The 14,402-nt window shown below is 53.7% G+C and overlaps 1 protein-coding gene across 3 annotated transcripts in view; it reads right to left on the bottom strand.

Moving 5' to 3' along the window:
- Window positions 1-5,805: 5,805 nt before the first annotated feature.
- Window positions 5,806-14,402, bottom strand: part of Zbtb7c (zinc finger and BTB domain containing 7C) — a 316,543-nt gene continuing 307,946 nt past the window's right edge. For all 3 annotated transcript variants that reach the window (XM_055622899.1, XM_055622900.1, XM_055622901.1), the window contains one exon: window positions 5,806-8,569. In XM_055622899.1, the coding sequence (XP_055478874.1) occupies window positions 7,918-8,569 (652 nt within the window). In that variant the 3' untranslated portion in view covers window positions 5,806-7,917. The remainder of the gene's footprint in view (window positions 8,570-14,402) is intronic.

Raw genomic sequence — 14,402 nt, 5'->3', positions numbered from 1 at the left:
AAAAGAACTTTAAAGTTCACAACAACTTGATTCCCAAATGGTCACCCAGCAGAACCTGTAGAAGCTTGTCTGTAGGACCCTCTTCCGTCATCTGTTCCCTGCAAATGACCAGCACTCACTCAGGTGAGGATTCCTCACCAGCTAAGACCTGCTTATAGGCAAAGGGATGCTGGGAGCAGACCACAGGGGCACAAGGGCTGAGCTAGAGGCATATCCACTCATGTCATTTCCACAAAGACTCTGGCTTGTTTGTAGACTCCAGAGGTGTGAAGAAAACTCAGCCAGAGGGGAGAGTGCATGACTGGGGTCCTGGGGGGGGGGGCAAGGACAAGTCAGCGCATGGGCGTCTGTCACCTGTGCATGCAAAGGGCCTAGAAGTGACCCTCTCCATCCTTTTCCTTCCTCCTTTCCTTCCTTCCCCATTTCAAGGGTAAAAGAAAATCAACCTGAAGGGCAAGGAAACAGACATAGGCATTAATATTTCAAGTATGATTGATGTGTGGGAAGAAGTCTGCACTGATCCAGGGACTTCAACATGGCTGGATAACACGTGTTCCCTGAAGACCCCACAGAACCTTCCAGGTGGCTGTCAGTTCTTACAAGGAGAAAAGCGGGCGAAGAGAAGACTCCATGGCTCAGACAGTGGTCAGCCATGGGCTGTGATGGAGACAGCCTCCTCTCAGGTCCCATTTGACCCATTTTGCAATGACCTTCATGACTTCTCACCCATAACTTTTAACCCCTCAGGGCCCACCTGCGTGGGACATCCCAGGCACTGGGAGATGAGAATGAACTTTGCGGGTTAGGGTACAGCTTCTAGAAGACTGTTGTGGATAAATGGAAAATAAATACCATTTAGATTAAAACACCCACTTCTGTAGGGCCAACTGAATTAGGAAACCCCATTTGGAAGAGAGAAGCGGTTGGACATGGAGGCTTCTAAGACTTCTTCACCCCGAAGGGAAGGGACCGATGTGACAGAAAAGCCTCCAAGCCATGCCTGTTGAGGGACAGTGAGGTGCAGACCTTCCCCATCCCCCCTTGCTACCCAGAGCTTCCGGAGCTGCTGAGGGAGTTGAATGAGGTGGGTGGGGCTGTGATTTGTCAAGACCTGCAGAGGGCTGAGGGGCCAGGCAGTGGGTAACCCAGGACCACCCTTGACTCTGTCAAAGTTCACCATGAGGCTTTAATCCCACCATCGATCAGTTGAGCTTTAGGCCTCTTGTGAGTCAGGATCTGCGTGGAGCAGTGATGTATTTAGAGGCCACTCAGCACTGACAAGACTGATGTTTGGGGAACTCACGGTGTACCATCCTCCAAGACAGAAGCCAAATACTCAGCTTCCCCTAGGCCTGTGTGGTGCTCGGCACTTCCCCTCAGACGTCTCAGCCTGGACAGTCCACAGCAGGGAACCAGGAGGGGGGCTGTAAGAGGCTCTGTGGACTGTGGGATCTGTTTCTAGAGAGGTGTGGGAGGTACACAGTGCGCCTCGGGTGGAGTCCGCTGCGTCCTGCTGGGTCCCTGTCCTGCAGCAGCAACAATCAAGACCCCACTGGAGCACCCAGACAGTGCGGAGCGGGCTTGCACGGCCACAGGCCCCCTTGGAGACTGAGCACACACTAGGCAAGGGCACTCTTTCAAGACATTTCACTGCCCTCTTCTAGAAAGCGGGTACAACATACATGTCTGTTATGTAATACACATGTACATCTGTCCAGGCAAGGCATCCCTCCAGTGTGGTGGTGAAATGCGACACAGCTAAACCTGGCGCCTCTGGCAGCCTGACCCTCAGACCCTGTGGAAATCAGGGATTTAATTACCAGAGATTTAATTACCTCTAATGAAGGCTTTTTAATAAATAGGATGGCGTTTGAACGGAAATGGAGATAAGGCTTCCTTCCTGCCTCAAGAGACGACCATCAGAGGGGGTTCTCTGAGATGGTACAAGACACACAGGACACCTGGACAGTCATTTCATGCTTCACTGAAATGACTTTGAGACAAACACGATCGGCCTTCCTTCCTCATTCCAGAAGACTATTGGCTTGGCCATTTGATTTTGTCGTCTGGGTCCGAGCTCATTGCTAAAGATGGGAGCTGCAAGAATAAAGAATGTCAGGTATGAATATTCCAGCGGGGGGGAGGGGGCAGGGGTTGGGAGGGATTCAGGACCTGTGTGTGTGTGGGGGGGAGGAATGGCTGTGCGCATTTCCTTTCGTGCACTTTGCGCCCCCTATTGTTACAAGGAGGGATGACATCAGCCCGGCCATGGCTTCTCCGGTGCGCGCTGGTTGGTTTTGTCAAATTGACACAATCCTAAACGGAAGAGCCAATCTAAATCGAGAAAATGCCTTCCTAAGATTGGCCTGTAGGCAAGCCCACGCTACCTTTTCCTCGATTAAGGATGTGGGAGGGCCCAGCTCACGGTGGGCGGGGCCCTCCCAGGGCCGGTGGTCCGAGGTTGTGTAAAAAGCAGGGTGAGCTAAGCCACTGGGAGCAGGCCAGTGAGCAGTGTTCCTGTGTGGCGTCTGCTTCAGTTCCTGCCTCCAGGTTCCCGCCTTGAGTTCCCGCCCCGGTTTCTCTCAGTGATGGACTGTGTCCTGAGAGCATAAGGCGCAGTAAATCCCTTCCTCCCCAAGTTGCTTTGGGTCATAGTCTTCATCACAGCAATAGAAATCGAGGCCGTTTGGTGATCCAGAGGGCGTCTACATGCCTGTGTAGGGTGTGTATGAGTATGTGAGCAGGGGGGGCTGGGGGTCGGTGCAGGACTGGCTGCTGTTAAAAGGCTCAGCTGTCGGGTTTTTTTGTTTGTTTATTTTTTGGTTTTAGATGTTTCTGCTGTTCTGTTTTGGTTAGAACCGTTTGGAGCTAACTTTCTGGTTTAGGTCAGTGGGCATTCCAGCTGCTGAAAGCCCCTGCCGCAGGATGCAGACAGGCTGAAAAGGAGCTCGGTTTTCCCAGCGAGCGCTTCCATCCTTGTATGGCAAGTGGGTTGTTGACTGGTCTTCAGTACCCCCTGATCCTTAGAAGGGCCGAGACTGTTTCCTTCGCGCGTGAGCAAGAGCAGCGCGGCAAGGGCCGGCAGGGGGAGCTCGAGAACCACGCTAGCGCCCGCGCTTCATGCTTTAGCCTCTTCAGCAGCTGCCCCAATGTCGGCACAGTCTCAGCAAGGAGGGGCGCGGAACAGAGGGTAGGAGAGCACGGGGGTTGGGGGAGAGAGAGGTGGCGGGGCTGGGAGTGGGGTATCACTGATGTCCAAACTTCACGGCAGAACACTCCCAGAATATTCCTCTTTCCACTGCTCAGCGTGCAACAGGTGCAGACTGTCCTTAGAGTCTCCAGCCACGCTCCTGGCCAAGGGACGTGTGGCAATGAAGCCTCCCACTCAGCTCCTGCGTTCTCCACGGAGACCCAGCTCTACCCGACCTCCAGAGAAGATGTCAACCCGGCCACCTTCGTGTGGCCCCTACCTGCTCTGCAGCGAGCTGTGAGGACCAGCAGGAGGAAAGCAAGCAAAGGAGAAGGGAAGGATGGACAATGCCCTGGCGACAGATGGAAACCATGTGGGTCCCATCACCTTGCCACTCGCTTTTCTCCCGCCCCAACTTGCTGCAGGGCATCAGCAGAGCAGACGGTTGTCCCAGTAGCTTTGTGAAATTGTCCCTATGTTTCTTTTGCACTTTCTGTGGCAGCTGTCCTTCCGGGGTCATAGGCAGAGGTGATACCACAGTTCATACAACAGATGGAACAGACTGAGGGGAAGTTGACACGTTCTCCTCCCTTGCTGAATTCTCCACCCCAGCATCCCTGAAATGCACAGTGCCAGGATCTGAGCCCATGCCTCACAAGCGGCCTCATTCCTCAAGGGGTAATTCTGGATGTTAGGGAGTTAATTTCTGTTTGGACAACTGGTCTCCCTCCTATTGGCTTAAGCTGGACAAACTCTTGGCTAAACCCTCCCCCACTCATCGCAGCCCCAGGACCTATTCTGGTGCCTTCTCTAAACTTTCCTTTCCAGTTGAAGGTGTATGTTCCTTGGCTTGTCCTCAGAGGGACCCATCCTGCTCTCTTTCCTCCCTGAAGGCCCTTGGTGGCAGCTCTCTGTGCTATCAGGCCTGAGGAGGGCAGCCTTCACCTGGTGGGGCTCTGTGGAATTCCCACATGGTCAGGCTAGATCTTACTTCCAGGAGGAAGGAGTTCAAGGGCAGTCAGAGGTTAGGGTTCACTGGGCCCTAATCTCTACTCCTTCCCCATCATGATTTACATCCCTTAGCAGACAAAATGACTCCCAGATGCCTGAATTCCTGGGAGCATGTCAGCTGTGAAGTGACCTTCTAACACTGCAGGGTAGCCAAGGGCCATTTTGATGTCACTTGGAGACTCTGTGAAGAAGTAAGCCATTTGGCTGGCAAATAGCTTGGACATTGTTTTGATTCTAAATGTACACGTGTGACGGAGTGTGGAGGCGTAAATTGTTAAACAACCCCAGGTGACCTCAGAGGAGCACTATCTGCACAGGAAGGGAATGTCAGGCCAGCTCTTTGGCTTTCTGTCTCCTGTCGGGAAGGCTGGACTGGATCCTCTGCTGAAGGCTGTTCGGGTAGAGAGCTAGGGAGTGTTCTTTATTCCAAGACTTCTGAATGTGAGAACCAGAGTGATAAAGTGTTGAGGCCGAGAACACACAGCTCAGAGGAGATGGGGCTCAAACCCCAGGCCAGACCCTGTCCCCTATACTGGGAACTGCTGAATAGAAAGGGCCTACCATACCCACAAGGGGATGAAAAGCAGAGAGGGAGCTCTGGGTTAATCCTCAGTTTGTCCCACAATGCAGTTCAGTAATTTCACTGCAAGAATCTGGGCTCTGGGTCTGTGGTCTGGATAGGGGAGGCATCATTCAATGACAGGCATATTTCCCTCTCCCCAGCAGACCCCGAGTCTCTGGGTGAAAGGAGGAGAAGCAGCCCAACTCCTCAGCAGGGAGTGGGAGGTAGAAGAACATCATGGCAGCAAGGCTGGCTGGAGGCTACTGGGCCCTGAGCCAGGGAACTTATCGGACCAGATGTACTGCCACAGTCAGCATCCTGAGGGTTGTCCCCCTGTCACACACCACAGGCTGCCTCTGTGCACGCTTGTGTGCACAGATACACCTTGTGCCCAGGCTCTCTGGTGGCAGAGGCACAAGCAAACAGCATGCCTCACAAGATACCACCAGGAATTAAGTTCTGGCCTTCCTCCCTACCCCCAGCCCCTGATATGAGAACGGAAAATGGAAGGCCAGCCTGAACCACGGCATTAGACAAACAGACCTCACTTTTGCTCAAAACACTACAGGTGTGAAGGCTGAGGCAAAAGGATGATGAGTTTAGGGCTAGCCTGGGATACATAGTGAGTCCCTTCCTCCAAAAATAAAGCTAAACCTCCCACTTATCCTTCAAGTAATCAGAGCCAAACGTCTTGGGCTGGAGAGATGGCTCAGCCATCAAAGGACCCAGGTTTGATTGTGAACACCCACATGATAGCTCACAACCATTTTTAGGTCCAGTCCCAGGGGATCTAGTGTCCTGCTCTGGCCTCCTTGGGTACCAGGCATGCACAGACATACATGTAGGCAAAACCCATAGACATAATTTTTTTAAAAAGAGTCAAAGGTTTGTGTTTTGTAGAGGTGTCTTTGATACTCAAATGGTTGCACCCTGTGTTCTAAGCTGTTAGTAACGTCTGTAGGTGGGCGTGTCGCCATCCCCTGAACGTCCAGCCGTCACATCCCACAGAATTGCCACTCTCAATATCACTTAATCAAGTCACTTAATATCGTTTAATAAATAGGCCAGAAAAATTAGCTTGAGCATTTCTGGGCAGGATGCGGCGTGCGACCAAAGTTATGGAAGATTGTCCCTTGAATCACTAAGGCAAACTTTGTTGTGTGTCATTTTACATAGAGGCATCACACATAAAATAGAGTTATAAATAGAAAAAAAATTCCAAAGTTCTCCCATAGACAGGGAAGTCAGAAACATAAACAAAACAAAACAGAATAAAACAAACAAACAAACAAAAAAAATCCCACCCCTCCCCCACGACCCATTTGTTTCAAGTGCTTGCTCATACAGTACTCAACATCTTTGGGTATTTTACAACGTACAACTCCAAACTGCAGCCCAGAAGAAACAAACGACAAAAGCAACTAAGCCGTCATCTGAAAAAGTGAGTTTATAAGAAGTCATTACCTTTACAAAATAAAAACAGAAGCCTGACACCACTGCCTTCCCGGGGTCCCTCTATTGGTTCTGAGTCTGGTTCAGCTGCAGTCACTTGGCTGGTGGGACAGTGTGCCTATTGGTTGACGGGTGAACGGCAGACAGGGATCTAAGGGGCAGCTGCCCCGGCATGAGGAGCATGGGCTATCTGAGGGAAAGCCATCCTGAGGGACTGTCATCTGGTGGCACCGGCAGGCAGGGACTCTCTCTCGGGAGCTTCAGGAGGGACAGGGTCTGCTGTCTTCTCTGGCCTTGTTTTTTTTTTTTTTTTTTTTTTTTTGGTTTTTTTTTTTTTTTTCCGCTTGTGTTTGATTTGTACATGAAAAAGCCGAGGCAATTAGTATTGGAAGAACGTCATCTCGTGTACCAACGGCTTGGGACTCCAGGCTTAGGCCTTCCAAGCAGTTGGAGTCTCCTCCCTGGGATCTCAAGAAACCAATGCAAACTCAAGAAGGCACAGGCCAACAAAGCTGTCTTGCTACCAACCCAGAACCAGGGTGACTTGCTGCATAGAGCTCACCACAACCTGAGGGATTCCACCTCCCGGCACTGGAGCCCTTTGGTCAGATATGGAAAGGGGGAGCAGGGGCTCACACACAACAGAAGGGTGTCTCCAGCAAAGCCCGAGCCTGGAGAAACCCCCACTCAAGAAGCAAACAGAGGAGCCCTGGGTGGGTGCTAGCTGCTGTGACGCTTCCAGGGTGGGGGAGGCGGACAGGTAGCGTCTGTTAGATCCCATCCCCTGAGTGTCAGCTCAAGGAGACTGGACTCGAGAGGGCATGTGGGATGGGCCAGTGCTGACTGCTGTTCCCATGGGTGTCCAGATAGGACAGTGGCCTGCCAGGAAGTGGGGCAGAATTTGCCATGCTTGGAGCTGGCTACGGTCGGGTATTGAAAGCCATGAAGCCCAGCTTATCTCTTTCGCCCTGTCACCCCTGTCTAGTTCTGCCATGTCTCACGGGGGCTAACACTGATGTCCACCTGGAGGTACGAGGGGGAGGAGAATAAAAGTTACCACCCCCTTTCACAGCAGGGTGACTCTGAGGCACCTAAGGGTTGACCTGCCTAAGGTCACAGGTCAAGCCAATATAAAACAGGCTCACTCCATGCCGGCTCCTAGCTGCAGGAAGCCTGTCTGCCCAGTAGGGACTGTCTTTCCCCATGGCCCGTTTGCATTGCTCAATTGGATCTGGGACTTCTGCGCTGGAACCTGATTCCGAAAGTAGTGCTGGGAGGGCCTCCCCCATAGGGTAGCATGTCTCAACCAAGGTGCCTGGTCAGGACACAGTCCTCATGCTGGCTCCTCCGATAACTCTCTGGTCAGACTGCTCCCTCCTCCCAGCCCCATACCCCGGCACAATGCTCCTGGCACCAGCGCCGAGCTTTCTGAGACATGGTGCCCTGTGTGTTTCTAAGTGAATCAGAGACAGCCAGGGAGAGCTGGGGACTTCCAACCCTTAGGGGAGAGATGTCCAGGTCAGACACTAGCAAAGGGGAGACGCTGCCCTCGAAGGCCAGGAGAATAGCATCTCAGCTAAAGCGTATCTTCTCATTTTCCCTTTGTGTTTGCAAACTAGAAAGTTCAGATCCACTGGGTGGGCAGGGCAGGCTTTAGAGGGACTTAAGACAGGGTTTGGGAGTGGGGTGGACCAGGGCCAGCCTAGTTGTTGGCTTCAGACATGGAGGCCACGTGGTTGAGGCCGGTGAGCCCCGGGAGGCCAGCCAGGCCGGCCGCCCAGGGGTCGGGCAGCGGGAAGTAGGGGCGCGTGGTGGCCACGTTCTCGGCCAGCGCCAGGGCCAGGAGGCCACCCGCGTTCCTCTCGGCCTCCAGCTGCGCGCGTCCGAACAGCTTCATCTGCGTCTCCTCGAACTGCCGCTCCAACTCCTGCAGGCTCAGGGCGCCCTTGGGTGCCGCCAGGAAGTGCTTAGCGGGGCTGGGGCCCGGGAGGCACACGGCCGCGCCGCCCAGGTGGCCGCCCACGTCGCCCAGCGCGGGTGGCATCACGAAGGCTGCCTTGTCGGCTGCGGGGCCGCTTGGGCCGAAGAGCAGGCTGGCAGCCCTCCAGGCGGCGGGCTTGCGGCCGCGCCGGGGTCGCGCCATGCGGCAGCTTTGCCGCTTGATGTGGCGGTGCAGGTGGTCGGAGCGCGTGAAGCTCTTGTAGCAGAACTCGCACTGGTAGGGCCGCACGCCCGTGTGGATGCGCATGTGGTTCTTGAGGTCGTAGTTGTGCACGAACTTGGCGTTGCAGTGAATGCACAGGTAGGGCCGCTCCCCCGTGTGCTTCCGCATGTGGATCTTCAGTTTGTCCTGCCTGCAACACAGAAGCCAGCATTTAGTCCCTGCGTGGGAGGCCGGGGCCCGCTCTTCACGCCTACTTCAGGACTGGCTTCCTGCATCCACGGTGCTAGCCAGGAGCCGAGTTCGTCCTCAGGCGGACCTTCAACTTCTGCCCAAATGCCTGCAATTCCGGATTAAAGCAGGAGGGAACAGTGTCCTGAAAGACACCCCACAAGTTCTACACACAGGTCCAGAGCGAGAGTCTATTGATTATTAGGGGCCCATCCCACACTCCCGGAGAGACAGCTCAGCATTCTGGTGTGGGGCCTGTAGCGGTGAAAGGCCTCCCCTGCAGGCCCTGTTCCACACACCAGCCCCTGTCCTCAGCCAGAGCTCTTCCGGAGACTCCGGCAGCCTGGCACACCTTGCCACACAGGCTCCTGTGTGGCGGTTTCTTACCTAAGCCCTGGGCTCAGCTCTTTGCAGACATTTCAGGGCTTATGAAAGAGCCAGGTGCAGGAAAAATGCAGTCTGAGCCGGGGCAGAGCTCTGGGTTAGAGGCGTTATTCAGAGGCAAGGCATGGGGTGGGGCTCCAGCCGCAGACCCGCCATCCACTTGCTGAGCGACCTTAGGCAAGTTAGGTAAACCCTCCAGGCAGAGCTGAAGCTAGAGCCAGACATGGTGCCCAATGTCTAGGCTTTCTAGAGACTCGGGCACTGCTTTAGGGGTTGGGAGTTCAAGCCCCCACCCCCCACGGTGGTCTTGAAAGAAAGGCAGATGTTTTGGTTTTGTCATCTAAAGGCTGAGCATTAGTATAAGTGGGGGGGGGGTTAGGGGGCTTCCCACGTCCTCCCAGGATCATTGCACAAGCTCTCCCCAAGTAGCTAAAGGCTAGGAGCACCGTGCACCGTCTCCACCGCCTCCTTGCAGGTGGGGCTCGGGTGGTTTCTCTGCTGTCATTCCAGGTTGGGCTTTGAGGTCAGAGCAGATGTGGAGTTCCAGTGTCCTCCCTAAAGTGCCCAGATTTAAGCCACCCTCAGTGTCACCCTGGACAGCAGGGTGTCTTATGGCCGCTAGAGGTCGCACGGGATCTCATTTGGAAAATAGTTTTCCTGGGTGGATGCAAGAAGAGAAAAGATAGTCCTTGTGGGCACTGTCGGTGTGTGTGTGTGTGTGTGTGTGTGTGTGTGTGTGTGTGTACACGCATGCGCAGAGACCCCCTCCCTCCTGTGCTCCCTGGCACTCTCAGAGCCTGGGAGGTGGGGAGTGGGACCAGCAGGGGAGGCAGAGGAGGAAAGGGGTACAGTGCTCCAAGTTTCCTCCCTTCTAAAATGTCCAGCCACCTGGCCCGCACAGTCACCTGCCGTGACTTCCCAGCCCCCAGCAGCATATTCCCAGTGGCAGCTGTGACCTGACTGAATATTTAGCATGAAGGGGACACAGGGAACACCTGGCCAGTGGGTCACTCCTGAGCAAGCAAGACCTGACACACTTGTGACCTGAACACTCCTTTCCAAGGCGGGTCACCTGAGGAACCAGAGAAAGCAGGGTCTAAGAAGGTCCACGGTCCTGGGTTCAATTCTCAGCACTGGGGGGGAAAACCCAAATGTAAACCCAAGCCTGGAACCTGACAAGAGCCAGCCGCTCTTCTGGGCTGGTGGTCTCATATGCATTTGCATGTCTCCCACTGTGGGGGTACAAGACTCTCATCTGCATGTCTGAGGGCCTGCTAGGCCCTCCACCTGCTGGCAAGGGAGGACACCTGCTTAGAGGTGGCATGGGTGCTGTTTCCAGCAAGGGCCTCCATGTGTGCACACAGAACTGTCCCACAGTGCTAGGCGCTCCGGGACGAAGGGGGCAGTAAAGTCATCTGCAATGATGCAGAAATCAGGATGGCTGTGTGCTCACAAGTGGACTGTCCATCCCTCCTGGTCTCTCTGGAACCCCTACAGACCGGTCCCTCCAGGCATTTACGGCAGAGATAAACAGCTCGCAACCTCCTCGCCTCTGCTACTTGAGTGGACTCTGGGAACTGAAAGCATCCTTAAGGGGCACCCACTTCATGACCTCAAGTGACAGCTTGGAAACTGAGGCCTGGAGCTGGCAGGAGACTGGGTGAGCTGGGTAGAGGCAGAAGCTGGCCCAGCCCTTGACGAGCACCTGATGCTCCTTTCAAAGTCCCATGACCCACTGCTGACGAGCCAGTGGTCATTCCTATGCTGACTGACAAGCAGCGTCAGTGTGTGTGAACATGTAGGCTCACACACGAGTGTGTGTCTGGATAAGCTGTGCTACACTGTGCATGTGGGGGCCAGAAGACACCTTTTGGGAGTCAGTTCTCTCCTTTACCACAGAGGTTCTGAGGATGAAACTACGTTCTTCAAGCTTGGCTTTGGTGGCACATGCCTTCACCGGCTGTGCCATTTGGTCACCAAGAACCCCGAAGTCTCACTCTGATGAGGGCAGCACAGGTGAGGATAGTGCCTACCGTCTCTCTCTGGCTCTGCTTTCCTTGCCTGTTATCTCCTTCTATTTTCCTCAGCTGAGTTAGCACCCATCTCCTTCCACCCAGGGTAAGGCCACAGTAGGAAAGAATGCTTGGGGCCTTATGGGCTTGTCCCAGTGAAAGGCAAGGTCAGGGGTCAGGGAGGTCCCACTGGGAGGTTTCAGTCAGTCTAAAGTCTCCCACCACTGTCTACCCTGACTTCCTGTGGCTTGCTGGTCTGATGGACTCTTCCTGCTACCAATGCTGATGACATTTAGGTTCCCAGAGCTGTTGGGAGGGGTTCTCTAAGAAAAAAGGGAAGAAAGTCTGTGGCCAGGCCTTGTTGATGCCTGGGAGAGGGGGGCTGGCATCCAGCTGAGGCTGTTGCTGGACAAAGCTGGGATTATTTGCAAGGGATTCTGCAGAAACTTCTCTTGGGAAACCAGTGTGGCCTAACCTTTGCCTGGGTGGCTTGTTCTCCAAGGGACCTCTGTTGGCTATGGGGAAGCATCTTTTCACCCTGCCTCCGTGTCTTGCTGTCTGCCGTGTCCAGGTATCTGAATGAGGAGGCTGTGGGAAGCTTGAGGGACTCAAGAGGAACATCAGATAGTCCTTGCTCTCTAGGAGTTCCTAGCCACGGGACTGGGAGAAGCACAGGGCAGGACCTCATGGCCTCTGACCAACTATGCAATGGGAAGGGAAAGGAGGGGACCTGAGGCCTTCTTGGAGCCCAGGGCCTGGGAGCAAGGGTTGTCATTGGAGAAACTAAGTGCTCAGATGTCAGCTGCAAGGTGAGGTCAGCTGAGCCTCTACTTGTCTTCCCTCTATTTCACAGCGCATCTGAGGTGTCACCTCTCCAGCCCTGCAGTCTTGCCTTTTGGCCTCCAGACTCTTAAAACTAATCATGGGACAATGGGTGGGACTGAGAGCTCACAAGGAAGACTAGGGAACAGCTGGGCATGGAAAGTCCCTGCTCTTGGAGCCCCATAGAATGAAGGCGGCAGATGGGACTTGGGGGTGGCAAGGCTTCTGCCTGGAGAACTCCACCATGGGCAATGCCATAAGAGTCCAAAGGAATGTTGTCCCCATGGAGTGTCCTTTTAGAAAGTGGTGTCTATTATCATGGAGAATCTTAGCATGCAAGGGAGTCTGGGAATTCCAGGTCTGGAGGCAGTCACCCAGTTGAAGGCTGAGTGTGTGTGTGTGTGTGTGTGGGTGTGTGTGTGTGTGTGTGAATGTGTACGCATGCACATGCATTTCTGCCCATTCACGTTTGTGTGCATGTACATGTTCATGTGTGTGTGTGTGAGTATGTTTGTGTATAATCAACAGTGGCCAAGGAGCTGAGCCCCAAAGCATATCCTCATAAAAGGATGAATGAGAACTGGCTACAGAGAGTATCTTAGGAAAATCTCAACCTGGCACGTCCAGGCTGGGGTTTTGGATGGATAGCTCTTGGATGGGTAGGAGAGGATTCTTTCAGGGCAGCCCTGGGGAGGACAGCAAGCAAAGGGCCAGTGGCTCTGAAGAATGTAATGGGAGTGATGAGCATGGACAGCCTGAGTCCTTGGTGAGAAAAAAGTCCCTGATGGGAGTCTGGATTCCAGCAGAATCTCCTGAAGTTCCTGCCCCTGACCTTGGAGAGCAGCCCTTATAGCCTGCCTGATCTTGTTCAGAAGGGTCAGGGGTGTGGGAACCAAGAAATGGGAGTTAAGATGGGGGATAGAATGTAGTTGCTACAGGCAGGCCTGGAGCCCAGATGGCTCTCTTCTTACAAAGGAGGAGGAGGAGTCACCCTAGGGCAGGCAAGGTGGAGCCTGATAGCCAGAAACTCTGAGGGCTGAGCTGACCTAGAGATGAGGGACTGCTGTAGGCAGAGGCCACATGAAGCGGCCTTCAGGAATGCGTTGGGAGGAAACATTCTGGAATTTCATTCTTCTACACAAAACAGAATTGTTTTGTGACCCAGGGATCTCCCCTGGAGAGTGCTCTCGTGTCCAGAGGACTGAAAATGTCTGTGTGCAGGGACCGAACAAGTTTAAGGTTTTGCCTAGGAAAGGCAGGCTGAGACCTGCACAAAAAAAAACAAAACACAGAAGGCCAGCTTGTGAGAGATCAGAGGGAGGGGCAGGAAGGAAAGAGGAAGGGGATGTGGGCTTCCAGGAGCTCTATATGGGTACCCTAAGTCCCCCGAGGGAGAGTTGCTCCCTTAGTCATTCTGCCTGTCAATAGACACGGGAAGTTAGGGCAGAAGAACACGGCTGGGCCGGGGAGTCGGCAGCTGCACTGCTCCATTAGGTCTGGGTCTTTATCATCTTCTCCTTGGGGCTGGACTCTCACAGACCCTGCTGAAGACAAGTGAATCACACTTGAACTCAGCCTGTGTTCGAACTCTGCCTTATTTCTCTGGTATTCCATGCCATGGCAAAGCCTTGCCCAGGTGTCCTCAAGGCCAGCTGGCTCTGTGCAGCCAGATGAATTCAGGAGAAGAGGGGAGGAGTTAGGGGCGGCATAACTCAACAGGATTTCAGTGTGCTGGGACGTTGTCAGGGACACCCAGGGGGAATTAATCTGGGAATTTGGGATCCGGCTGCCCAATGAGAGAATAGGAGCACAGCGCCCTGAAGCCAGCATTGCAGGGCTGCTGTGGCCATCTGCCAAGAGGCGCAGAACCAGGTGAGTGAGGTTATTCTTCCAAGCCCCCTGGAACTATCCACAGCAGATTCTGTTTCTGGTTTCCATCCCAGAAGTGGTCTGAACCCCCTCCCCCCAGTGTTGTCCTTCGAAGGAGTCACCAGGTTCCCTGCAGAGCCATTTCAGCAAGGCCACCTTCACCTGAACGCATTCTGAAGTCCTCTCTCAGCTACTTCAAATAGAATTTCCTGCCACCCATGACAACAGCCCCGGTCACTTTATAGGATCTCTCTTGTTTTCTCCTGGAAAGGCTCGGCCCCTGGTGCACACTGGTGCACATGGTGCATGATTCAAAATCTCATCCCATCTATGAAGGCCAAAACTATGCTTACTACAAAACACACACACACACACACACACACACACACACACACACACACAAACCACAGAAGTCAAATTCCAAGACACACTATTAGAATAAATAGGTCTATTGAGGCAAGCTCTTTGAAGTGTGCAGTGGCAGTGGGAAAGGACCTAGTTCAATGAGCCATGGCTGCAAGACAGGTGCCAATAGGCTTTGTCCACATCAGACACACTGAAGTGATGATGGAAAGCCACTCATCAGAACTCTCCCACTGTACAACCTTGCTGAGAAGATCTACCTTTACTCCACGGACACTACTGCTACCAACAGGCCAGATCTCTCTCTCTCTCTCTCTCTCTCTCTCTCTCTCTCTCTCTCTCTCT

This window comes from Psammomys obesus, unplaced genomic scaffold (genome assembly GCF_907164565.1).
Source record: "Psammomys obesus unplaced genomic scaffold, mPsaObe1.curated_primary_1811, whole genome shotgun sequence".
In the NCBI taxonomy this organism is placed as follows: Eukaryota; Metazoa; Chordata; class Mammalia; order Rodentia; family Muridae; genus Psammomys; species Psammomys obesus.
The sequence above is the reverse complement of the archived record's forward strand: the minus strand, read 5'-3'. Positions and strand labels throughout refer to the sequence as shown.